The sequence below is a fragment of the Ambystoma mexicanum genome, chromosome 2p (assembly GCF_040938575.1).
Source record: "Ambystoma mexicanum isolate Mex_15411 chromosome 2p, UKY_AmexF1_1, whole genome shotgun sequence".
NCBI classification, from domain to species: Eukaryota; Metazoa; Chordata; class Amphibia; order Caudata; family Ambystomatidae; genus Ambystoma; species Ambystoma mexicanum.
In genome coordinates this window covers 1,342,391,494-1,342,418,781 of record NC_090923.1, presented here as the reverse complement: position 1 = coordinate 1,342,418,781, position 27,288 = coordinate 1,342,391,494, and the positions used below count along the sequence as shown (strand labels likewise).

At 48.5% G+C, this 27,288-nt stretch overlaps 1 protein-coding gene across 1 annotated transcript in view; it reads right to left on the bottom strand.

Moving 5' to 3' along the window:
- FLII (FLII actin remodeling protein) overlaps positions 1 to 27,288 on the bottom strand; it is an 898,330-nt gene that overhangs the window by 284,818 nt on the left and 586,224 nt on the right. The window contains exon 19 of the mRNA XM_069645694.1: positions 9,754 to 9,858. Within this exon, the coding sequence (XP_069501795.1) occupies positions 9,754 to 9,858 (105 nt within the window). The remainder of the gene's footprint in view (positions 1 to 9,753; positions 9,859 to 27,288) is intronic.

Here is a 27,288-nt window from a genome sequence, read left to right as displayed (position 1 = left end):
GGACAGCGTCCACCTTGTGAGCGTCCATTCATATGCCCCAGGAATTCCACCTTCGTAACATGGAATGAGCACTTTTCCAACTTGGCATAAAGATGGTGTTCTCGGAGTTTGGTCAGGACTGCCCGTACATGCTCAATGTGCTCTTGTTCAGATGTTGAATACACCAGGATGTCGTCTATGTAGCGCAGACATCAATGAATTCTCGAAGGACATCGTTCATGAAATACTGGAACGCTGCGGGGGCGTTGCATAGGCCGAACTGCATTACTTGGTATTCGAACAGGCCATACTTGATACGAAATGCCGTCTTCCACTCGTCCCCTTCTTTCATGCGCACCAGATGTTAGGCCCCTCTCAGGTCCAGCTTCGTATAGATCTGGGCTTCCTTAACCTGGTCTAGTAACCCCAGGATTTAAGGCATAGGGTAGCGATTTTTGATGGTTACTTGGTTGAATGCATGATAGTCAATACACGTTCTCAAATCGCCTTCCTTTTTCGGTACGAATAATAACGGCGCCGCGGCCGATGACTTGGACGGGCAGATGAAACCATTGGCCAGGTACTACTTCAGGTATGTTTTTAGGTGTTGGTTTTCAGGCTCAGTGAGTGCGTAAATGCGCACACATGGAATCTGGGCTCCAGGTAGCAGATCGATTTGGCAGTTGTAGTGTCTGTGGGGGGGGGCAAAGTATTTGCTTGCTCCTTTTGAAAAACACCTTGGAAGCCTTGGTAATTAATCGGGAGGGTAGCGATCCCTCCGAGGGCATGGGCCATTCCTTCCCGAACTGGAGAACTTGCGTATTTTGCCTTCCGACCCTTCGGGTAACAGGTGTGCATGCAGCTATGGGCAAAGACCAATTCGCGAGCTCGCCAGGTTGATTTGTGGGTTATGAGCGACCAGCCATGGCATCCCCAGGATCAGCCGAAATTGGGGGGCTTTAATCGGATCGAAGGCGATGGTATCGCGGTGCCCATCTTCGCACAGGAGGGTGAGTTCAGTGGTGCATTCCGACACAGGGCCCGAAACAATCTCAGTACCATCAACGGTGGTTACAGTCTCTGCGGTTGGTTTAGGGCAAAGGACTAGCCCCATCTTTGCTGCAAGATCTTGATCTATGTAATTTCCCACCGCTCCGCTGTCGATGTGGGCCGCCAACGAGTGCATGTCGGACGGCTGTTGATGGGGAATTAAGATCACGGGTAGCGCTAAATGGGAGGTCTGTAGCTAGACTTCTTCGCTCGAAAATTGGACCCCTACAATTGCCGGGTTTGCTCGTTTCCAGATTCCTCCTCAGGGGTTTCTTTATCCGTGGCTCCCACAATTCTTCTGGGCGGCTTGACCGGGCATTCCTTTAGGAAGTGACCTGCTTTTCCACAATACAGGCACAACTGCAACTCCCTCTTTTTGTCTCGTTCTGTTTTGGTTAGAGAGGGCCTGACTCCTATCTGCATAGGTTCGCTGGTCCCGTCGGGTCCTCGCGGGGTTTGATGTTTGGATCGCAGGAATAGGGGGCATGAATCCAGCTTCCCACGGTCGTTGTTTCTGTCTTGCAGTCAGCGATCCAACTGTACCACCACCAAACTAACTCAGCACAATCCCAGGGTGGATCCACTACTTGGGCCAAAACGTCCTTTAGCTCCCCTCGAAGACCCGGTTAAATAGTGTGGTCCGTTTGTCCTCTGGCCAGTCTGCCTCGACCACCAGTCTATTGAAAGTTGCGATGCAAGTCAGCAGATCCTGGCTCCCTTGACGAAGGGACAAGAGTTCATTATCTAGAGCCTGTCCATGGTGGCGTCGGGCGAAGAGTTTTTCCAGTTCCCGCTGAAACCCGTCGAAGTCTTGCAACAGAGGGTCGTTCCAACTAATGAACGATACTGACCAATCTGCCGCACTCCCACTAAGGTAATATGAAACGAAGGCCACACGTGATTGGTCTGTGGGGAATGCCCCAGGCCTGCACAGAAAATGGAGGCGACACTGGTTCATGAAGATAGCGTATCATCGAGGGTCTCCCGAAAAACATTTTGGAGGAGCCAGAGGTACTGCCCGGAGGTTGATCTGGACCGGATTGCTCGCTGAGGCTGATGTGGACTGACCAATTCCGGGCAACAGGGCTTGTCCTGTTTGTGATTCTAGGTGTTGCCTTCCGAGGTCATCTGTCCTTTCCTTGGCCACAATGAGTTCCCTCTGCAATGCATTAGTTTCCTGCCGCGCAGAGTGGACCTCCAACAACTGGGCTAACTGGTCTGTTTCCAAAGCTTCCATACTAGGCGCCCAGGTGGATAATTAAGTTGTGGGCTTCCCATTCTGTAACGCTCACCTTGTATCCACGGGGAGGCCCCTCGACTGGCCGGATTGCTCTTCGGTCCCTTCCCCTACCCTGGAGTTCGTGCTGTGGAGGATTGGCTCTAGAAGACAGGAGGTGAAGTTTAACTGCTGTTCCTTCCCTAGCGACCCACCTCCCGGGTTCCCCTTGCTGTTCCCCTGGGACGCCTCTCACCTTGATTTCTATAAGGATGCGCTCTCCATCCTGCCGCACTGGGCAGGGGCGCTTCGTCAATGGCACCGTACCGCCAAGTTTCTTCACCGGGGGGGCCGGAGTCCAGACCGGCTGCGACTCTGTTTTTTCAGGTAAGTCTTTGAAGATGAAGATGAGAGCAATGTCTTTAGTGGTTTAAGCACAAATAACCTTCTCCCCTTTTCTTGCAGAAGTTGGAGGCTGAGGTGGATGCTGAAGCTGGGTTCGAGAAAGTAAGATGAAACGCCAAACGGCGTTGAGAGCGTCCTTGCAAATGGCTAACCTGTGCTATTGTTGTCTTGCAGGTCGAGAAGAAAAGATGAGCGGTTCACCAGAACCCAAGGAGGCGGAAAATGTCTTGGAGAAGATGACCTTCCTGACGGACTGGTAAGAAGCTCACACGATGTCAGAGATGGTGCTGGAGGAAGATGGTGAGCGTTGGACGATTTCGGTTGCCGGAGGATGCCGCTGAACAGGTAAGGATGGCGATGCTTCTTGCCTTTTCTCACCCTTGCAGGCCAGGATGCTGAGCAGGACCCGGTGAACGTCACGCTGCTAGAGCACAATAACGCGTGCCTCTAATTGGGCGTGGTTTTAATAGCCAGCAGGTATCTCAGGTGCCTTCGGGGCGAGCCTCGCCCTGTATGCTAGACCGCCGAATGCAGTTCCTCAACGTTCATCATGGGGGCGGCCATGCTTGTCCATTGCCCATTGAAACCCGTCCCAGCATGTGCCTCCGATGCCAACACCACCAGGACTGGCTCCAAGGGATCCGAGGGGGACCGAATAGAGTCTTTAGGGCCCTGTGAACACTCAGTGGGGATAAGGTTGTGACATGGAGCTGAGGAATGCACAAGGTGTCCCACTGCAACAACATCAGGGGCTGGCCTTAGTCATCTCACAAAAACAGGCTCCAGGCAGCACACAAAAGCTTGGAAGTCTCCCGCATGCAGATTGGGATGTCTGGGGGACTTCAAACCAGTCTGCACTGGTCTAAACCTGAACCTTGGGTGCCTCTGTGGGCTCAGGATGAGACTACATTAGCAAAGAACAAGTTACTTTCTTACCTGGTAACGTTCTTTCGTTGGGATGGTCCGACGACGTATTCCATATCTATGACAGGTAATGTCCACAGCTGTGCTGCTTTGGAAAATCTTTGGCGACTGTGTCCTGCGTTGATGACGTTGTTGGGCCGTCCCCGAGGACCTCCTCCGACGGCCGTTTCCCAGAACGTGTGCCACCAGTTTTCTGCCAGTCAGACACACAAGGCCTTGCGGAACGCAAGCTGCAATCGCAAAAGAAATTCTGCAGCGGGGAAGGTAGGGAGAGAGCGTTATGGAATACGTCGTCAGACCATCCCATTGAAAGAACGTTACCAGGTAAGAAAGTAACTTGTTCTTCAAGGGGATTGGGTCCTCCGACATATTCCATATCTATGACAGACTCCCAAAGCAGTACCAAGCAAGGAGGTGGGAAAGAATTTAGAACACAAATTTAGCATGCCCAATCAAATTGCGGAATAGAGGACTGCCTTGCCAAAGGCCAGATCTTGCCCTCTGATTGAATCGAGGGAGTAGTGACGTACAAAAGTATGTACTGAAGCCCAGGTGGCTGCATCACATATGTGATGAATAGGAACGCCCCTCTGCAGGGCAGTAGACGCAGCCACTCTCCTGGTAGAAAGGGCCCGCAAGCCAGCCGGAGGGTCCTTACCCGCCAAGCGGTAACACTCGGAGATAGCTAAAATGATCCAACGAGACAAAGTCTGTTTCGTCACAGATTGTCCCAAACGCTTTCCAGCGTAACCAATGAAAAGTTGATCGTCCACTCTGACCCGGGACATGCGCGAAATATAAAAGCTCAACGCTCTCCTATGATCAAGCCTATGGAGCCTCTCCTCTTCCTTACCAGGATGTGGAGGAGGAAAGAACGCCAGAAGAACAACCTTCTGGCTCAAATGAAATTCCAAAACCACCTTCGGAAGAAAAGGAGGATGAACTCTAAGGACAACCCTGTCCTTATGAAACACAACTGAAGGGTGGCTTAACTGAAAGTGCCTGTAGCACTTTCACTCTGCGAGCGGAAGTAACCGCAACTAAAAAAACAGTTTTAAGAGTTAGCAGTTTCAAAGGGCAAGAATGTAAAGGCTCAAATGGAGCTCCCATAAGAAACTTAAGAACAAGGTTCAAATCCCAACTGGGCACTAGAAAAGGTGACGGAGGGAACACATTAGTGAGCCCTTTCAAAAACTGCGAAATTCAAGGAATCTTAAAATAGGAACGTTCTTCAGACGAACGCTTAAAGATGGACAGCGCCGCCAGGTAACCTTTAATGTCCCCCACTTGCAAGCCCCCGTGGGCCAAAGAAAGCAAAAAAGACAGAACCATGGGAATGTCACATTCAAAAGGATCCACATTCTTAACTCGCACCAGTCGCAGAACTTTCTCCAATGGCAACGGTACAGAGACTTTGTTGCTGGCCGCCTGGCCGAGAGCAACACCTCCATCACGTCCTCAGGGAGGTCCCGATCCTTATACCTCAACCTTTCAGAAGCCAAGTGTGAAGTTTGAGGGATCTGACCTCTGTATGGAGAACCTGACCCCCCCCTCCCGTGAGAGCAGATCGTCTCGGTAGGGAAGACGACATGGAGGGCAGATGGACAAGTCGAGGAAGTCCGGGTACCACGCCCTCCGGGCCCACGCCGGAGCAATGAGGATCATCCAGGAACCAAACCTCTGTGACCTCCGCAGTACTTGCGGGATGACAGGAACTGGAGGAAACGTGTACAGCAGTGGGAATGACCACTCCACCACAAACGCGTCTCCTAAGGCTCCTTTTGGAGGAAACTCCTGCGAGCAAAACCTTTCGCACTTCCGGTTGACACTGGAGGCGAAGAGATCCACTTGAGGGGTCTCCCAAAGGGCGAAGATCTCCAGGAGAATCTCCTGAGCCAGCTCCCACTCATGAGAGATCGTGCTCTGCCTGCTCAGAGTGTCCGCCGTCTCGTTGTCGTTGCTGGCCAGATGAACAGCCAAGATCAAAACTTCCTGCTGGATGGCCCAGAACTCGAGCTGCATCGCCTCCCTGCACAGAGGAAGTGACCCTGCAACCCCCTTTTTGTTGAGGTAGTGCATGGCCACCGTGTTGTCCGTTAGAATCAGGACACTCTTTCCTCGCACAGTCGGCAGAAAAGCCTTCAGGGCTAGCCTGACGGCCCTCAGCTCCAACCGATTGATATGGAGTCTGGACTCCGACGGAGACCAACGACCGCTGACTGTCAACTCGTTGGCATGAGCTCCCATCCCGTGAGGGATGCGTCCGTCACGATCGTCACCTCCGGCCAGGGCAGCCAAAATGGGTCCCCCTTCATCAGATTGCCTTCGACGGCCCACCACAGAAGGTCCTGGGCGACCGAGGGCGGCACCTGAACAGGGTCCGACAGCCTGCCGGAGGACTGAGATCACTGGAGCTTGAGTGCCCACTGCAAAGATCTCATCCGCAGACGTGCCTCTGGCACCAGAAGAATGCAGGATGCCATGAGGCCGAGCATTCTCAAGAACTCAGACGCTGGGAGATTCTGGGCAAATTGAAACTTGTGCACCATCTGCTGAATATGAAGAGCCCTCACCTGGGGAGGAAAACACTGCCCCAGGGATGTGTCGAGCACTGCTCCGATGTACTGGAGCCGCTGCGTTGGTGTCAAATGGGACTTCTTTAAATTTAGAGAGAAGCCCAGCTTGTGAAGGGAGTGGCAGGTGATGGACAGATGATCCAGGACTTGCTCGGGAGAGCTCCCCTGGATCAACCAATCGTCCAGGTAGGGGTAGATGTGAATCCCCCCTTTCCTGAGATGCGCTGCCACCACCACCATGAGCTTGGTGAAAACCCTCGGGGCGGAGGTCAATCCGAACGGCAGGACCCGAAACTGAAAGTGTGAGTCGCCAACCGCGAACCTCAAGAACTTCTTGTGCTTGGGATGGATCGGCACATGGAAGTAAGCATCCTTGAGATCGAGAGACATCAACCAGTCCTGAAGTTGAAGGGCCTGGAGGACTTGAGAGAGAGTAACCATCTTGAACTTGTCCTTCCTGAGGAGTTTGTTCAAACCGCGCAAGTCCATGACGGGTCTCAATCCCCCGTCTTTCTTCAAAATCAAAAAATAAGGGGAATACCATCCCTTGTTCCTCTCCGCTACAGGCATCCGTTCTATGGCGCCTTTCTCCAGCAGGGCTTGAATTTCCTGTGCAAGGAGCGGATCCGGACTCTTCAAAGAGAGGTTCCCAGGTGGATTGTCGTGCGGCCTCTGCCGAAAAGGAAGACAGTAGCCGGTGGTTATGATCTCCAGAACCCACACTTCTGAAGTAATGGCTTGCCACTCTACAAGATGCTGCGCCAGCCTTCCCCCAACCGGCGAACCATGGGACCTGGCCTCATGACTGAGTGGTAGCCGCTGCGGCGTTGCCTGAGGGCAAAGAGTCAACTGCCCGAGCGGCCTTGGCACCTCGAGTACCTTTGGTTCCACCTCTGGCACTCCTACGGTGGCCCCTTTGACTGCTAGCTCCTCTCTCTTTACTGAAGGACGAGTAATAGCGAAAGGAACCTCCCCTCCATTGCTGTCCCCTAGGACGAAAAGGCAGAAATTGGCGAACTGCAGCGCCCAACGACTTTGCTGCGGCTTTGGAGGTCTGCAACCTCTCAAGGCTCTCGTCAGCCTTGCTGCCAAAAAGGTGTTCACCGTCAAAGGGCATGTTGAGGAGCCGGGACTGCACATCAGGAGCGAACCCAGACTTACGCAGGTTTACGTGGTTGCGGATTACGGTGCTCGCCGCCATGGACCGGCTGACACAATCTGCCATGTCCAAACCCGACTGAACGGCCTCACACATGGCATCCTTGCCATCCTGAACCATAGCAAGGAAACCATCCCGTTCGTTCAGCCGCTAATGCAACACAGTTCCACAGAGTGTGTGTGAAACGAGACAAGGCACATATGGAGTTGGCCGCCTGAAGCGCCATACCCCCTGAAGAAAACACTTTCTTCACCCAGCCATCAAAACGTTTGTCGTCCCTATCCGGAGGGATGGTAGGATACAACGCCTGCTTTGCCGGGGACATAGCCGCCTGCACCACCAAACTCTCTGGAGTGGGGTGCCTGGACAAGTAGCAGGGGTTGCTACTGGCTGGACGGTATTTTCGTGACAAAGACTTGCCCACTGCCGGGAGACTCTCCGGAGCAGTCCAAGCCGCCGCCACATTTCTCTGCAGAGCCATATGAAACGGCAAAACCAGGTCAGTGGGGGACCAAGATCAGGGATGTCCGCGAGATCACAACGAACTCCCCTGGGGGAGCTGACCAACCCAAGTACTCGGTAACCCGAGACATAAGGCGCTGATATGAAGAATCGGCATGAGTGCCAGGCTCCGGCCTACAAAACTCCACCTCCGGAGAGGTGTCCAGTCCACTGGCATCATGCAGTGACTGCCTCAAGTCATCAAACTGGCTATGGCCCGAAATAAGCTCATCTGGTACCATAGCCGGAACCAAGCCGTCATCAGAGCCTTCATCACCCTCTGAAATGTACTCCAGGCGGGGAGAGGAAGACAACTGGGGACCAAAGCAGTGCCTGACCTTAGCCAGAGCCTTTCTAGGGGCTAACTCCGTGCCACGGGGCCCCTCCGACACTACCGCCTCGAAAGGCGTCAAGGGCACCGAACGAGTCTGCACCTGCGTTGACAGATACGGCGTTGAGCGAATCGGCATCGAAGTTAGCTGAAGCTCCGCCAACATCGGCGGCGTCGACACAGGCCTCGAAGCCGGAGCTCCGAGCGTGTCTCTCGACGACCTAGGCGCCGACAGCATCGACGACCCCCTCGGAGGCAGAGCCTCGAGAGAAATCGTCGACGACCTCGGCGCCACAGATCGTTAGCATCTGCTTCCCGAAGGAAGCCCATTCCTCCGGTGTCGCTGGCATGGAGGGATAAGCGACCGCCGACGGGCAGAGTCCTCGGAAGAGGACGGGGAAGGCGACCGATGCCGGCGCTTCCGGGAATGCCTCGAAGAGGCGGAGGAGGGGCGAGACCGACTCCTGGAAGGAGACCCACTGGACTTCCGACGATGACGCGGAGAGTCGCCCCTCGAGTCATCCGTCGAAAGCCCCGCAGACCTCGACTTCCGGGGCTTAGACACCCGACCTACCGACAGCTTCTTCTTGCGTTCCCGCAAGGCCATTGCCGTGAGCGACTGGCAGTCGACACAGTCGTCCGTATCGTGTGCCTCTCCGAGGCACCAGAGGCAGGCGTCGTGCGAGTCCGTGACCGACATCTTGGACCCACAATCCCCGCATTTCTTGAAGCCCGGACGCGGGGTTGAAAATGAAGTAGACATCGCCACGAACAGGTCTTTCACAAAAAACCGAACAGGTTCAACGAACCGAGAATTGAAAACAGCAAACTCCAAAGAGTCGAGGCGTACCGAGATTCACAAAGCGAACACGTTCGTGGAAAAAACGGAACTGAGGCTATGGGCGTCGTGTGTCCTACTTATCACATCGGGTGACGTCGGCCATCGGAGGAGGTCCTCGGGAACGGCGCATCGACGTCATCGACGCAGACGCCAAAGATTTTCCGAAGCAGCACAGCTGTGGACATTACCTGACATTACCTGTCATAGATATGGAATACGTCGGAGGACCCAATCCCCTCGAAGCAGCCATTTTGGCTGTGTCTTGTGGCCCGTATAGGGAAGCAAAGGTCACAAGACAAAATAGCCAGGAGCAGAACATTAACGCTTGTGTAGGCAAAACTATATTACAGCTGCCACCAGCCTGCTCCATAACATTTTTAGGGCTCTGGAATCACACTGGGACCAACATGAGGTGCTTAAAAAGCACCCTTGCCGTAGTATGCATAGGGGCTATTTAAGGCAGCACATCAGAAAAAAAGGGTGCAGGGACAGTGGGACTTCAGAAGCAGTCCCACCACACCAAAAACAAACTTGAAAAACCAGCAAAGTTAGAAAAAAGTTTGAGACCCACAATGTTAGGCAACAGAAACCCACAAATTGATTTCTGCCCCAACACAATACATCTTTACTATTTGCTCACCCTGCTCAGTTTCTCTTCTATTCTCACAGCTCTGCTCGCTCCTGAAATAGATTCTCCGACACTTCGGTCTCTCCCTCCCCTTACAATATACAAAAAAGACCTTGCTCCAGTCCTCCAAACCAGACACTTACCAGTCTCATCTCTGGTGATATATCAATCTTTGGTCGCTGCTTGTGCTCCACTGACAGCTTGTAGTTGATTTGAGGAAGTTCCAGATAGCCCAATCCAAGGCCAACCTGTGTGTGGAAAAAAGAGCAATTCTGTAACACAGGCACTCTCAAAGCATGCTGGGCAGAGAACAAAAAGGCAAAAAGGCATAAGAGTGTGCAAAAATGCTCACTGCCCCGTAAAGCTGAAAGTTAACTGCAAGTATCTCCTCAGACACACTAACTCTCCTTTATAACCAAAGAGCATCTACCAGAATATGCCACAGAAATAAAGGCATGTTCCCACACCTACACAGAAGCGCTGTCTTTTCTTATACTCAAAAGTCACCTCCCAGGATTTCATTAAAAATTCTGACACATAAAAATTTCTGACATGTGCAAAAACTCTGTTCTCCTTAAAACTCATTCAATCATCAGATAGCCTTCATACAAATTCAACAGGACAGGGGTTATTGGTGACAGTATAGAGGTTAGGGGGGGAATTCAAATTGATGTTTGGAGAGTATGGCTGTGCAGAGTTCTAACAATGCGGGGATCTGCCATAGTGTTAAAATGGACTCAAAATCAACACTGGGATGAAATTTGGGGAGCCAACCTATTATTGTTAACAGGTAGATCCTGAAATCTAGCTAAACCCAATCACTGCAAGGTAGCAGAGTGGCAAGACTTGGACACAGCAGGGATGCGAGAGTGGTCTAGGGCTACAATGAGCCCAAACGGAACACTGCAAATAATTCCAGTTAGACAGGTAAGTGCAAAAATATACTAACGTTTATTAGGCATTTAAAATACGCATTAAGCAAGTAAAATAGGAAAATATTGTCACACAATTACTATAAAACAGATAGAAACAATCAACCTTAGAAAAAAGAAAGCATTTGATTCAGTGACCAGTGTAACACAGGTAAGTATTCAGATGCATACAATTCAGTAAAAGACACTTTAGTACACACATAGACCAGTTTCCACAACACTTAATGAGTCCAGCCTTAAAATGGTTTTGGGCCTTGTGCCCTAAAGAATGATCAATTCCAAAGTTCTACTTTTCAGGTAGGTTTAACTAAATTCCAGACACTCAATTCCAGACACTAGTAAAGGCCTAGGAGGGGATCCTTTACCAGGCCTCCTCTTAGTGCTTAATTTGCACACAAAAGAAGTGCCAGGGCCCAAAGGTTCCCTAGCATGCCCGTTAGACATTGGGACAGGCTTCTCAGTGCCATTGATGCCACCACCAACAGTATTATCATATTTAGGGTTAAAGCTGCAAGTCAAATCGGCTCATTGTTGATGCACCAACTATGGCAGATAAGCAATTTATAAATAAAAATCAGCAAAAACGATCATGTCTTGAAAATGAGACACGTGGTTAGCATCTTGCAATGATTCTTTAGGTGGCAAAAGGAACTTATTGACTGTCTAGTGAGAAACCAAAGGGTGTTTCACCCGCTAGTTCCCAGGGATCTCTCTCGCGATCTCTCTTACGATCTCTCCCTCCCTCCCTCCTCCCCTCTCCCCCTCCCCCTCCCTCCCAGGGCATGGCGACAGCCTTTGGATCGAGACCCTTGGGGGTGGACCAGTGCAGGTGGACCACCTCAGTGAGGGGTTTCGGGGGGTGGGGATGGGATAGCCAATGTTTAGACACAGTATTCCCCCCCCTCTTTTGATCATTTACCCCATCCTATTTTTGAGGATTTACTGAAGTCCCAACTCCCCTCCAACGCCCTTTTTTGCACAAACACTGGGTCGAGGAAGAGGGTGACTAAGAGTAACCAGACTAATCATACTGGATATGTCCCTTTAATCAGGTCAGGCAAAGTCAGGCACTTTACCCTAAGTGCATACACCCGATACCAATTAGTCCTCCTCACCCGAATAAAAGGCAACACCTAAAGACACACTGTGAGCAAAGCAGAACATGTGAACGAGAACAAGAACAACTTCCGGAACGAAGGCACATCTGCTGGAGCAGACTGACGGACCAAGGGACGAAAGCAGCGTGCTGAAAACCCCAAGGCTTCCCTAATGGAGGTTGTTCCCTCCAACAGACCCGGAAAGAACCGTGGAGAAGGCCAGATCCACAAGTGAAGATTGCTTTGTGTTCCAAGGAGGCAAGCAACCCTCCCGGGTGAATGGCAGAACTGGGGAGGCGAGGCTGTTAGGAAGATATATCATTTTTATGATTCATCCCCTCTCCTAGTGAGACCCCCAGCACTTTTAATTAGATTTCTGGACCTTTTTCATTCAATCCTGAATAAGTAGGAGCCATTTTCCACTCATTCATTCTTGTGGGCTCTGTCTTTTGAAACTATATTCTTTGTAATCTACATGTACTATGGAGTCTGTCTGCTCCATAGCTCTTAAACGCATCTGTGTTTTACTACTGCAGCACACAGCTCCTTATGGGCAGTGTTTCTGGGGCCCTTAGGGTCCTCCTTTACGACTCTTTCTATATCATCAAGTAACTACAATTCTGGATAGAGAGATACTTAGTATCTCTACCAAAACTCTATAGTCTGAGAGATTGGCACACACCACCTTCAGTGGTGTGCCAAAGTGATACTTCGTATCCCCCTTCTCTCTGCTCCTGTGACTTTTTAGTCACAATCACCTAGTTATGGCTGGTGGCAGTGGACGTGTTCAAACAACTATTGTGTTTTTCCTATACCACAGGATATGTCCATAGCCTCGGTAGTGCACAATAGGGGCACCTAAGTACCAACATGGGGACTCACTTCTTTTTTCGCTATTGCTTGCGTGGTTGTACTTGGTTAGCCCATCTTCTACCATTCTGGGAGGGGGAGGTCTGTGCATGTGTTTTAGGTAGGCAGGCAGTTGGTATCCCCGCTTAGGCTCCAGAGGGTCTGGGCAGGCAGGAAGTGGGGGAGGAGTTTTCCACCCCCTGTCATTTGTCTGCCAGATTGTCTGAATAGGTCCAGCTCTCGTCGTAGGGGTCTGACTTTCCTGGTTGGACAGTTAAATGCCCCTTTCTGTAAAATGCTGAAAGGGATTGCAGAGGAGTGTGTGCTGGAACTGTATAAGAGGCGAGGCTTCTGGAGTGTAAAGCAAGTCGACCACAGGAAACAGAAGTAACCGAAGAAGACAACGACCAGAGCCGGCTGCAGACCGTTTGCAAGACAGTGAAGTGACTACTGCTGTCCTGACCTCGTTTTCTATGCAACAGAGGAGCTTTGAAGAGGACGACTCCTTCCCTTTGGCTGGTGGGAACAGCCAGTCCTAAAGCGAACTTTGAAACTAGTCATCTCCCGAGATGCTAGGAGCTTCCAGAGCTGAGGATCCCCGATACCAGGAGAACTGCAGCCCATTTCGAGTGCATTATCGTGCAAAGGCTGAATCCGTCCAAATCTTTGCTGAACCCATACGGATACTCCAGAGATCCGATCCAAATCACTGAGACCCCCTCACCCGAGGGTGGGACTTGCAGGAAGCGAAGAAGATTGACCGGGCGATCCGTGCCCTTTGTTGGTGCTGCTGAAAAGGCGCCAAAACCAAAGTGAACCAAGAAGTTGCTGAAAGTCGTGCTACAGGTCCTTCCTCGAGACTGCTGGTGAAAGACACCATCCATTGTCCTGCCTTCAGTCACCAAACAAAGGATTCCCGGAGGTCAGTTCCAGAGCTGCCACATCAGGGAGATGTCAACACCCCCCTCTTACCTCTGGCCCACGCCGCTGCTTGTATCCCCTTCTCAAGTCCGTTTTAATGTCTCCCTTGTTAGATGCTAACTTGCTGCTTCCAGTCCAGGCTCTCTCGAAGCTGGACTACTGTAACAGCCTCTATCTAAATCTGCCTGCCTCTACTCTCCGCCCTTTACAACTCATCCAGAACAGGACTGCGAGACTTGTCCTTGGCCTCAAGCCCAGGGACTGTATCTCTCCAGGACTGAAATCTCTACACTGGCTCCCAGTGGCTGCGAGGATTAAGTTCAAAACCCTCTGCATTGTCCACAAGGCCTTCTGGGGCCTTGGGCCAAAATACCTTCAACTCTCTCTTCCAAAGTATCTTCCTTCTCGAGCTCTCCGCTCATCCGCCTCCAACTCCCTCAGGGTCAGCCGCTTCTCCAAGCAACGAGTTGGGGGTAGATCTATCTCCACAGCAGGGGCCTCCCTCTGGAACAGCCTTCCTGCCTCCCTGAAACTTGAGGAGAACCATCTCCGGTTCCGGAAGCACCTCAAAACCTTCCTCTTTGCCTCCGCTTTCTCTCCCCCCCCTCTACCCTGCTAAATTTACTGAAACTGCACCGAATCTGCTACTGGGCCACCCACCGAACCCGGTCCTTGGCCCAGCCACTCTCCCCCGCACTGCCTCCCTGGCAACCCCTGCACTGTGGGACTGTTTCTGTATCCCTACAGCCCCCCTTCCCAGCACTTGTCTGCACTTACCTTGCACTTGCCACCAGCTGGCCCTTATTATTTATTTTTTGCTATTCTACTAACCATATACTGCACTTCCCCTCTCCCTTTCCCCCTTGCACCTTTCCCCTCCCCTCTACCCTTGCGTGATCTGAATGACACCTGGCCTAGTAGGATCGTTGCCTGTCTCCCCTTGTCCCCCCGCCCCCCGCCTTGTCGTGCCTTGAAACAAGTGTGTATAGGTACGTTATAAATGCCATATCATATCATATCATAACTTTAGACACTGGAAGAAATCCACAGGAAATCTTCATAATTTGCTGTGTCAAGACTTCAAGCCCTCTCTGAACTGCCTCTAGCTAGGTTTGTGTTTTTGGAATAAAAAGACTTGCCAGGTGAAGAAACCGTCTCTAGAACCTTGAACTAAGCTCACGTTGCACTAACCACTTATTTTTCTCCCTTTAAGTAACTTTATTATAAATGTTTGCAGAGTAAATACATTACTGTATAACCCGTTGAAAACCGCATGAGTGTGCAATTACCGCTAATACGATAACCTTGTCTTTTCCCTTTCTAACGTTGGTACAAATGTAACCGCAAACAAACACAAAAGTGAAAGTGCCCTTTGAAGTGTATTATCTAATAAACTTAAGTGTTCTACCATAAACATCGAAAGTATTTAAAGTGATTCTGGTGTAAATATAATAAATACACATATATTTCTATAAAATATATATATAAAAGTACTTATTTGTTGTGCTTGTCTAGCTAAGATTCAGTGTACTTACCTACAGCTCACATCTTCCTCTTAAAATAAGCCTGACTGCTCTGCCACACTACCAAGGTCCTGATCTAGTACAGACTGATACTAAGAGTTGGGGGATCTACAAACCAGTGGGATAGATTACTAAAGTCTTACTGCCAGTAGAACTTTAGGAAAACTCCCCTAACAGAGGCCAATCTTGTGGTACTAACCTTGACTCGAAAAATGGAAAACCACAAACCAAAGAAGTGCACACAGCCAGTGAGTTGGCAAGCGACCTGAGAGACCATTGTGTGTCAAAGTGAATGAAGTAGCAATATCATATCACAAGTGAAGGCTGCACGCGTGTTATGAGCGGCGAAGAAAGGCTGGACGATGAATTAACTTTAAAGTGAATTACAGCTGCAAAATCAGCAATACTAAGTAACAGAGTGGTCCGGTGAAAGGAAGTAACCCAATCGAAAGTCTCCATGAAAGATGCCTTGTTTGAAGTTAGCGGGCGAACAAACAACAAGCGTGAAAGTAAATAGTGAACGTTGAGTAGAAGTGGTCCTGCGGTGCTCTGTAACAAAAACCCATGCACATTCGATAGGCTTTGACATCCAAAAGTGGTCTGAGCCCGATTGAGGGAGACCATATGTATATTGAGCTTGGAGAAGGGAGCCCCCTTGCAACTTTGGGTGAACTGTATAGTCAGAGGTCTGAGCCCAGCAGAGGGGGACCTTTGTGAATGTTTTGGTTGAAACATTATTTTGAAAGTCAGAGAAAGGAACTTTTAAACGTGGAAGACCAGGCGGGCCTTGATACACGGTTTTGAACTGTGTGCTAAATTGGAAGCCGAGCCAGAGTGTGCCATCCTGCTCACAAGGATCGCCTTACCCTGTGAGGCCTAACGTGGGGAGGAGAGCTGGTTCAGCCACATCATCATTTGAACACTGACTCTTCCTTTTGCATACATTTTCTCCATTTTACACTTTTTGTACAAGAGATAGGGCAGGCATTAGTTTTATGTTAGAATAGGACATTTTGATTTCACAGACTCAACTAGGACCATTTTGTTTATCGTTTGATGGTTGAGACTTCTCCCACCTTAGTTATAGGGCAGAATAGGAGTTTCTCCAACCTCAACATTTTCAATAAAGGTTGCACAAATTGTATCCATTGTGTGAGTGTCAATAATACTATGCCTTCCGTACACTAGCCACAGAAAACAGCAAACATGCTTCCCTCACGTGGTTCATTGATGTACAAATGCAGGCAAAACTTCAAATCAACTCTTTTGTCAAAAATTGCATTAAGACCTTTGTGTAGGTGGGTACTCAGGACAGGCACTGCGCCTTGGCAATGGCCTTTTCTCTGGTATTGCCCTGAAGTTGGTACTGCTAGCTTTCCTGTTGTCAACCCTCCCTGATGTGGCATTGCTGCTGGTTATTACAGTAGTGGAGCTGCCTCAAAGTTATGCAGGCTGACTGTCTGGTGCGCAGGCATGCTCAGAATGAGTGCATGGCACAGTCACTTTCCACCTCATTGGTATTCCTAAAAATGAATAGCTAGGAGTGCTGCTCCAGCATGGGTCATCATGTTCATGAGTTACAAGGAGCCAGCTCAGGATGCAGAAACATGTGAGTAGGGCAAACTGTTGTCGCTTGTTTTGTGACTGCTACTGATTGACAGTTAAAGTAATTAAGTTGTTAAAACCGCTTAAACTGAGTCTGGGAAAATAAGTGCTGGGGTTCAAAAATATGTGGCAGGGCTGAGCCCTTGCAAACACCCCTACAAATTAAGCACTGCCTCACCCAACCAAAGTCAGTAAAGAGTGAGCTAGGGACAGGACATTATGCCTAGGTAACCGTATGGAGAGCCTGGGGGGGAAGGAACAGATATGTTAATTTGCCCCACTGAAACAGATTTCTCCAGAGACCACTGCTGAGGTTCCGTAATCCATTGGGACAGAGTTTTATGCGTTTGGTTCGGTCTAGAAAGGCCCGGAGGGTCACGGGTACAGAGATCAATATTGGACACCAGAAATAGTTTGTCAGTCGTGGTATTTAGGAATCAGTACTAGGCACCTTCCAGCTGAACACCCAAACAGATAAAAGATGAAGACTACTGTGAAGCAGGCGACTTCAGGACACCGCTAGCATGGGAAGAATATGGATTGCAATGGGATTCAACACTATCAGCTGCAACAGGTGATGTTCAAGGGACGAATAAAGGAGTAGGTCCTGCATGGCTCCCGTCAATATGCAGGAGCAGTCATCTTGTATACAAGTTGAAGATATTCAGAGTGCCAAGGATTCACTGGAAAAGGTAATGTCCGCAGTGAGGTAGCTTAGGAGAGAGCTGTCACTCCGACTGTTGGTGCAGGGACACTTCTGAAGGCTCAGAAGGCATGGATCCTCGAGCATAAGTTGAGACTGGTTGTTTCCACCAGTCCAGTGGATGAAGCACTAAAGAGGGTCTTCTTGAGATCAGGCAAAGGAGCACCGGGACTTCACTGGAGTTGTTGCAGGTCAGCTGTAGGGACCTCCTCAGGTCAACAATAGCCTGCTCTTCTTATCTGAGATCTGGGCTGGAAGCTCGCCAGGTCCACCAATGGTAAAGATCTGCGCCATTCAAACTGACTGTGGCTATTGTTAGAACCCTGAGGGTATTCTCACTCCTGGACCCCTTGGATCCTTTGCACAGGTGGCAAGGGAAAGGTCATCGCTATTGGATCATGACCTCAGGGGTAGAAGCGAGGGAGGATCACCTGGGTGGAGGATCCTTAGGAACTGGGAGTGGGGTGCCCTTGGGCGAGACATGGTATCCCCCTTTCCCTAGCAACAACCAACCCAATCCTTCCCCAACCTGTATGGGCTATTGTAAATCAGTTCCCCTCATTTCTCAACAATTGACACTAGACAGTACTGGGTTGAACGAGAGGCAACTAAAATCAATGAAGACTATGCTCTTTTACCACTCTAGCACTGAGAAGTGGAAGATACCAGCTAAGAATATTAAATGGCAGGCATGTTCCTTTAATGAGAGTCAGGCAGGGCTGAATATTCATCCACACCTGCAGCGAGTCAAGGGGCTTCAGGTGAATAAATGGAGCCCACACAGTGCCAGAGGAAACAATGGGAAAAGTCAAGAGCAGGGCCCGAAGGTCGATGCAGGCAACTGAGGACCGAACCGCATGGTGTCAGAGTGGGGACTCCCTGGAGCAGACTAGGAAAGATGAAGAGCTGTGCAGGAAGACTGCCCCATTACTTTCCATTCAAAGTGGACCACCTCAGGAGTATATGAGAGGTGGGAACTGAGCACCGACACGGACGGAAGGCGGCTGCGTGATCCGCGCTGCAGCACAAGCATTCAAAGCAACCAGTGAGTTTCTAATGCTTGAGAAACCTGGTGCTTGTGTGTGAACTAAAGCGTTTCCTGAAATACATTGTATCGGAGTGGTCGCTTGTAACCTGAAACACGTTTTCAAAGGCCTCCGATCAGCCAGTTGTTCAATTTAAGGGAAACAAACTACATCTGTTAACAATAAAACAAAGGGAAATACTTTGTAGCGGAGTTGTCATGTGTGACAGAACATGTTTTTGAAAGTCTCACAACACCAAACTATTCAATTAAATTACAACGAACAGTTACATTTGGTCAATATAAATAAAAGGGAACATCTTGCATCAGAGTGGTCGCGTGTGGCAAGAAACCGTTTTTTGAAGGTCTTCGCACATTGAACTAAGCACTTAAAAGTGAAATTAACAATTATTTAACAATTAATTGAACCAAGATTTTGCTACTAAATACAATTAAACAGAAGAAATCTAAATTAGGAAAGAAAGTTTAAATCAATTCAAACCATCATACATTGAAGTGCTAAAATGAACAAATGAATATAATTATAAACCAATCACTGTATGAATCAATATAAACGGATGTGAAAAGGACAGACAAAGAATACTGAATCCTGATTTACAGTGGCATTTCCAACATGTGGGAAAGCTACAGAATTATCTGAACTGTACATTTGAAAACAAAATCCAATTTAGTGTACATAGTATTTTATGGTTGTATTTTCTTTTTCTATGTATCTAACAATCAATTTTTTAAGTGTTGCTAAAATTAACATGTTTATATGCTTTATATTTTCTATATGTATATTTGTGAAAAGTTCTTTTGGAACTGTAACACAAAATAAAATTTAAAAAAAATCCAACTATACTATACAAGTCAATAATACTTATGTTTCTTTTGGAATTGTGACATTTGGAACTTGGGGAGGCGAAAACCGAATCCTAACTTGGGGAAGGAAACCCCCGAGATATGAAGAGACCATTACATTCTAAATCTCAGAAAGGGAATTTTGAGACTTTACTTTGTTGAACTATTTTATAGTTGGGGAGGGGGCTGAAGGAGAACTTCGAGCCGGAAGAAGCCCAGGATTTTGTATTGAACACGGTTTTCTTTTTCATTGCTGACATCTCTACACATTTTATAGCTCTAGTTGGGAGGGCAAGCATAGGTTTTGCACACAGATTCCTAAGTTGAAGTCTCTGACTCGGACTTCCCTTTGTTTTATTTAGGTAAGGAAATCCCGCCTTAGTATAGTGCAAGTTTGTGCTTTTTCCATCTTGACATTTAAATTAATAAACTTGGTTATTTTGAATTCGGAATCTGTGGTCTGTGTCCTTCATGATGCATTTACACTATCCAATCATGAATAGCCACTTGCAAAAACATCAGGCCAGCAACATACATTCAAAAAGGAACTCCAGACTCGACAGGGCAGGAAGAAGGCAAAAAAACAATGCAGCCAAAAAAAACTGTAAAAACCTCATGGCACAGCCATTTTCAGGTGCTAACCACCTTTAGTAGCCATTTGTGGTAAATACAAAAGTGCATCACTAAAAGGTTTGAAACATGGCAGAGAAACATCCACTTCCACCAGCCCCAGCCTAGGCAAATTGTAATTGTAACCAAAAGTCACTATAGATAATGTTCTAAGGATACAAAGTATTCAAAGCGCGCTTCACTTTGGGGTGATAATTGCAATTGTAACAATACAAGAAATTCACTAAGAACGACAGTCTCTCAGTACTGATAGTTTTATGGAATGATCAGCTTCCTCCTGAGAATGAGGAAAAAGGACAAGTAAATTAATGCAGAAGGCATTACTTACCTCCAAATAGTCGTGACAGGATTTACAACAAAGCAAAAAGAAAGGATGTCCCATATACGTATATGGCAGGAAAGCAGCAAAAACAATCTTTCGTAAAGCCTGACTTGTGGAGCAGGGGGGGAAAAGAGTAGGGCATGCAAGAGTGCTTCAACTCTTTCAGCTTGGACCCATCAGCTCTACGTAAAGGTTTGATTATCAATTGAACAGCCAGATAATCGATTCAACACAAATTAATGTGCAGCGAATTTTAAGTTACTGACCTGTAACAATTGTTCTGCAGCATGGGTCTTGCATGGATTCACATGCTCATGAATATTCCCCTGCGTCAGGCTGGGAATCCTCAGTAAAAGAAAATAGTTTCACTTTAAAACTGTATTCCTCCTCTAAACCAATCACTGTCCTCTGCATCATACTGCCCCCATCCAATGACAGTCCTCTCCCCAAGCCCCTGTCCTGGCTGCCATCTTCAAATATGGTAAGCACGTAAAGTGTATGACCAAGAAGAGCCACAGAGGGGTTGGAGGGAGGGTTCATATGTGAATCCATGCCAGACCCATGCTGGAGAACAATAGTTACAAGAAAGTAACTTAAACCTTCTCGAGCATGGAGTGTGGCATGGATTCCCATGCTCATGAATATCGAATACAAACCAGTACAACATTACACAACCATGGGGGGAGGCAAGGCTATACAGAAGCAATTAACTCTTACAACTGGAATAGGCTCACCTCTAGTGAACAGGTTGCAAGCACTGCTTGGCCGACTCCGGGCTCCCCCTCTGGAATCCCTGTTGATGCAGGAGAACTTTGTGAACGTGTGCGTGGACCTCCACGTAGCAGGCCAGCAGATGTCCAGCAGGGGCACACCAAACAGGAACGCCATAGCCATATTTGCAGCGATCGCTCTGGTGGAGTGGGCTCGGACAGCCAGGCAGTAGTCGGTTCGCCAACCAATGACAGGTGTGATGCAGCCGTAGAGCCACCTTGAAATGTAAGCCTTACAGAAGGCATTTCCATGGTTCACAGCACCAAATTTCACAAACAGTTGTGAAGTCTTCTGAAAACCTTTCATGCTTGTCACTCAGAATTTCAGGGCATTAGTAACGTCCAGCAGGGTCCTTTCCGCCGGCGACAAAGGTTTTGGGAAGAAAACAGGTAACACCAAAGGCTCTTTGAGGTGGAATTCCGACAGAACCTTCGGCATGAAAGAGGGGAGCGTACGCAGTACCACCCTTGATTTGTGGAAAGACAGGTACGGTTGCTTGCAGGATAGGGTATGGATCTCACCTATACGTCTGGCAGAGGTGATGGCCACAAGGAAAGCAGTCTTCCATGAGAGAAACTTGAGTGGGGTCAGATGCATAGGCTCGAAGGGAGCGCCTCCATGAGACTTGTCAGAACCAGGTTGAGTTCCAACGCCGGGGCAGGGGACTTCACCGGCGGGAAAGATCAGTAAAGTCCATTGAGAAACTCCTTGATGAGTCTGTGGGACCATAGCGAGGATCTTCCTGGGGATCTGGTGTAGCGGGATATAGCCACCAGATGCACCTCGATTGAGGTGTGCACCAGACCAGCCTTTGCCAAGTATAGCAAGTATGGAAGGATCTGTCAAGCCGTGACCCTCAGAGGGGTAATCTTCTGCAACCGGACCATGTAGAAAAAGCTTCCACTCATGGCCGTAGCACTTTAAGGTTGACGACACCCTGGCCTTCGCAAGGACCTCCCTGCAGTCCGCTGGTAACACACCTCCAAACTCCAATGCTGCAGGAGCCAAGCCTTCTGGTTCATCAATCCTAGGTTGTGACGAAGGATTGCGCCTCCCTCTCTGGTGAAAAGATCCGGAAACACCAGCAACTTGACTGGAGGCGCCGCGGACAGGCCGAGACGGTCCGGGTACCAAATCTGCCTCAGCCACGCCAGGGCGATGAGTATCATCTTACATTGGCACTGTCTGAGTGTGTTGATGACACGTAGCAGGAGATGGAACACGGGGAAAGCGTACAAAAACAGTCCTTCCCATGGGAAGGAGAACATGCCCCCTACACTCCACGGCTGGCGAACTTGGAGTTTGCTGCCGTCGCAAACAGATCGATCTGGAGTCTGCCCCATTCGGCAAACAGGCAGTCCACCTGATCCTGACGAAGCTCCCACTCCTGGCAGGAGCGGAGTTCCCTGCTGAGGGAGTCTGCCATGGTGTTCATGACTCCTGCCAGGTCAAGATGGACGAGGAACATCCCTGTCTAACGGCCCAGCGCCACAAGTCCTGGGACTCCTTGGAGAGTGCTGGGTATCGAGGGGCCCCTGCTTCCATATGTAGAACATGGCGGTGGTGCTGTCCATGAAGATCCTCACCACCTTGCTTTTCAGAGACCGTAGGAACAATTTAAGGGCCCAGAACACCACCCTTAGCCCCAGGATGTTGATATGGAGATCCTTCTCCTCTGGCAGCCACAGGCCTCTGGCGTGCAGACGTCTGGTGTGCGCTCCCCAACCTTCCAGGGAGGCACCCGTGGTGAAAGTCTCCTGGTAGGGGGGTTTTGAAATCCCATGCTTTGGGCGATGTGGGAACGGAACCCCCTGTGGGGTGAAATAACCCTAAAATGCCATAGCTACAGTCCTGTGCATGAGTAAGTACAAAATTAGGCCTTTGTCCAAACACGAAGGAGCCAATTTAGACATCTAAGCCTAGTGAGGCCTGAACATGTTCCCTGACACATATGAGGGGAAGACCTTATGATCCTTTTGAGAAAGATCCGGAAAGGATTAGACCATCTTGGCAAAAACAGCAGCATCCAGCGAGTAAATTTGTGTGCAGACTTGCACTGCAGAATGGAGTTTTGTACTTTGACCACAATTATTGCCTTCAAAAGTCATTTTTCCTTTTCAGTGAACGATATGCTCCTGAAAATGGGGGCAAAAGTATAACCTAGGAACTGTGCATTTGTGCATCATAAGACATAATGCACATAATTCATGTGCGGTTTTATGAAACTGGAACAGAAATGAAGGGTCACAGATGGAACTTTATGCAGCAACATTTTCATTGTATTGTTAAACACCAACACTTGAAGTGTCCACATGTTCCGTCAAAGTCAAGCAAAATAAATTATTTTGCCTTTCTATAATCAGGGATTGCAGGCAACCACTGTGTGAAGGTTTTTATATATTCGAATAGTTGATTTAAGCAAATGACTGCAGTGGGGGAAATGCCAGAGTTTCACTTCCATTTCTGCTGTGGGCTCATTAGGTGCGATACTGGCTGTACCCAAGCCCCGTTGCCAAGGAGATAGGCTGGCAAATTCCCTTTGTTCCACAGTTTTATGACCAAAAGCACGTAAGAAAATCATAAAATCTGCCGTGGCTGGCCATCAGCCCTTTGAAGCAGGAACAGCAACCCTTGTGACATCACAGCCCCACATGTCAGAGTGGGGGCAGTTTTATATAGGGGGTTCGTGTCCCATTGCACGCAATGGGGAGATGTGCTTTTCTTTATGTAATATCCCCAATATTTATCTCTGAATATTCATATGTGGATTTCTGGAAAGTTGTCCGCAAGCTGCATCTGATCAACCGAAAATAATATGACAACCATAAAAATGTGAGAAAATGTGTAACAGGTGAGGTGTTCTGCCCATCGAATGCATACATTTTCAGTAATATGGTTTGGATGGAAAACTGGCTTCGCACCAGTAGGTCCCACAGTCAAACAAAGTTAAGACGACTTCCTGAAAAATATATAATCCAGAAATGCTGCCATAGGTGACATAACATGATGAGAAAAGGAATTTATTAAAATGTGAAGTTTCCAGGTACAAAAGCCAGATCCAAACCCCTGCCTGTGTCATATGATTGATGGGGTATCCTCCTCTGACTGCTCAAAACATGACTACCTTCGCTGAGCCTACTGGCTGACAGAGGGGGAGGGAACCCTTAACCACTGCCCAATCAGTTGTGCGAGGAGGGTGACACAGCAGTGATGTCATTTCGCTTATAAATAGGTTACTCCTCCTCAACTGAATATTCTATGTACAAAATTCAAGGTGTGCAGCTGACTGAAAATCTGAGCTATACTTGGAGAAATTGGGTCTAGTCCTGGTGTAAAGCAGGGACCTGGAGTAACTGGTTGGGAGGACAGAGTGACGCCTTGATTGAACCCTTTGATGGTCCTGGCACTGGAGCCCTGGCGCCATTCATGATTATAGAGTCCTTTTATTCTGTAAGTATAGATCTCCACAGCCATAGATTAAACAAGTCCTATCTATTTAAGCACTACCCTAGAGTGTTCCCATAAGGAAAAATCCTCTGTGCTGTTTGTGAAATGTCATTTTTCTATTGAAAAGTATTTTATTTGTCTGTGCAATTTGGTAACTCTCCCCTTGACAAATACGGTGTTGCTCCGTGCATTTAAGTCATTTTTCCTATGGAACAAAATCATCCCTTGTGTATCTGTTGATTATAGTTCTCTTTCCTCTGAACAGTTCTTTGTTTGTTTGCATAGTTAAGTTATTCCCCTATTTGGCATAGTAAATCAATTCAATTCCCCATTGAAATTCACAGATTAAGATTGTTACCATTCGAAATCAAGAATCTTGGGCCGAGAGTTGTTATTTAATTGTTATAGTCATTAAAGTGTTGCCCCAAAAGAATTGTTCCCATTATGAGCTAAAACCGAATTTGTCCATGTGTTACATTGTGCGCTTAAAAACAAATCCCCATTTACATCTGTCCTATTAAACCCAAAAGGTTGCTCCCACTGTGACAATCTCTGCCCAAAACATACCTGTGAGTTGCCCCTGTCCTTTTCACTGAAAACCGTGGTTCCTATGTGCCTTTCTCATTGTTGAAAGTGTGTGTGTCCTCCTTAGCCCCAGCCAAATTAGTAGGATTTGCAATTTTGTTTTTCCAAATATTTCCTTTCATCTTTTAAATAGTGATTTTCCTAGAGTATTCCCCTTCCTTCATCATGTTCTGAACTCGGATTTGGTATTGCCTTTCTTTCTGTTTTAATGGTTTTGAGTTTGCCTGTCATTTCCAACTCCATCTAAACTTAGCAGAATTTGTATTTTCATTTTTCCAAATCTTTTTCACCTTTGAAGAATAGTTTTTCCTACTCCATCATACCCCGATCCCGGTTTTTTCTCTAATGTGCTGCCTATGTAAAAATCAGATGTCCTATGTGTGCTAGCTAGTCTGTTTGGAAGCCCCATTTGTTCTCTAGTGTAAGCAGTCTGAAAGTCCCTTGTGTGCTGTCCCATGGTAGTAGTATTGAAAGATTTAAAACTCAGTTTTCCATTGTCAGAGCCAGCGGGGAGCACTTAACCTTCCTGCAATCAGTTGAGGCAAAGTATTTGGTATTGCTTTTTACAACACAAATTTGTTGTGGCAATGAAGTCTCTCTGAACCAGATTATGTTCTAGAAGCGTGTGCATTGTGTTGCCACAACTTTAGTGGCTGTCATATTTTTGTCCTGATTGAATATTAAAATGATAAATAAATAAATTATTCATTGACAACACAGCGGCCTGGTCCCTGGTGTATTGAGAAAAGCAGTGCTGGTGGAGGTTGGGTGCGAGACGGGGTGGAGGCCTCCTCAAAAGTATTCTGTGGAATCATAAAAAGCACTTTATTGTGCGTCACCATCATTGCAGGGGTAGAAGGTTCCTAACATGCTTGTGCTGCATAATATCTCGTGACACCCCACCACTCTATCACTTGTCGGAACTCCCCATTGAGAGGGATATTGTCTGTGAGACTTCCCGACACCTGTATCCAACAGGCATCCAGGAATTCCTGTAGGGGGTCGCATCTGCAATCTGCAGAGGCGGACATGGTAGATGCAGGACAACATCATGCCCAGTAATGACTTGATGGGCCGCAACGTGGCTGTCTTCGCCAATGTTAGCCGTTGCACCTTTCATTGCATGGCTGCTAGCCTCTCTTCTGAGGGGGACACCAGGCAAGGCAATGTGTTGAGTCTGGCACCTAGGAACAGCGCGTTCTGCGATGGCGTTAAGCAGGATTTAGGATAGTTGACAGAGAATCCCAGATCCGTCAATAGACGGGCAGTCTCCTTCATGTGCTCGTTGGACAGCTCACGCGAGCAGCCGTGAATCAGCCAGTCGTCCAGGTTTGGGTATACACGTATGCCCTGCAGATGTAGATGGGCCACCACTGGAGCCAGGCACTTTGTAAATACTCTTGGGGGTCGACTAAGCCGAATGGTAGGGCCTTAAACTGGTAGTGCTGGCTCTGCACCATGAAACTGTCAGGAATCGAGGGTGGAAGTTGTGGGATCGATGGACGCTCTAGTCCTCACCCAATATGGCTGCCTCCACTATAAATTTAGGCCCCGCCTCCAGCTCGGCGCGTTGTATCTGTGTATTGTTTACACTATTCCCAGCGCTCGGAGTTACTCGTAACTTTCTTCCGTATTCCCTCCTCGCTCTTGTTTTCGGCTTGAGCCTGTATTTTTCTCTTGTGTTCCTCTCCCCTTTCTGTCCGCTCTGTGTTATAGTTCTTTGTGGTTTTCCGTAACCATCTATCTGTGTTCAGCCTTTCCCGCGTGCGAACCCCCTTCGCACTCAGCTCCTCGCTCTGCCTTTCTGAACCCTTTTTCTCCGCTCGCGATCTCTTTCGCGTTCCGCTTCTTGCTACCTGCTTGTTTACTTTCCTCCGCTTGCGAAACCCTTCGCACTCCGCTCCTCGCTCTGCCTTTCTGAACCCTTTTTCTCCGCTTGCGATCTCTTTCGCGTTCCGCTTCTTGCTACCTGCTTGTTTACTTTCCTCCGTTTGCTAATCCCCTTCGCACTCAGCTCCTCGCTCTGCCTTTCTGAACCCTTTTTCTCCGCTCGCGATCTCTTTCGCGTTCCGCTTCTTGCTACCTGCTTGTTTACTTTCCTCCGCTTGCGAAACCCTTCGCACTCCGCTCCTCGCTCTGCCTTTCTGAACCCTTTTTCTCTGCTCGCGATCTCTTTCGTGTTCCGCTTCTTGCTACCTTGCTTGTTTACTTTCCTCCGCTTGCGAAACCCTTCGCACTCAGCTCCTCGCTCTGCCTTTCTGAATCCTTTTTCTCCGCTCGCGATCTCTTTCGCGTTCCGCTTCTTGCTTACCTGCTTGTTTACTTTCCTCCATTTGCTAATCCCCTTCGCACTCAGCTCCTCGCTCTGCCTTTCTGAACCCTTTTTCTCCGCTCGCGATCTCTTT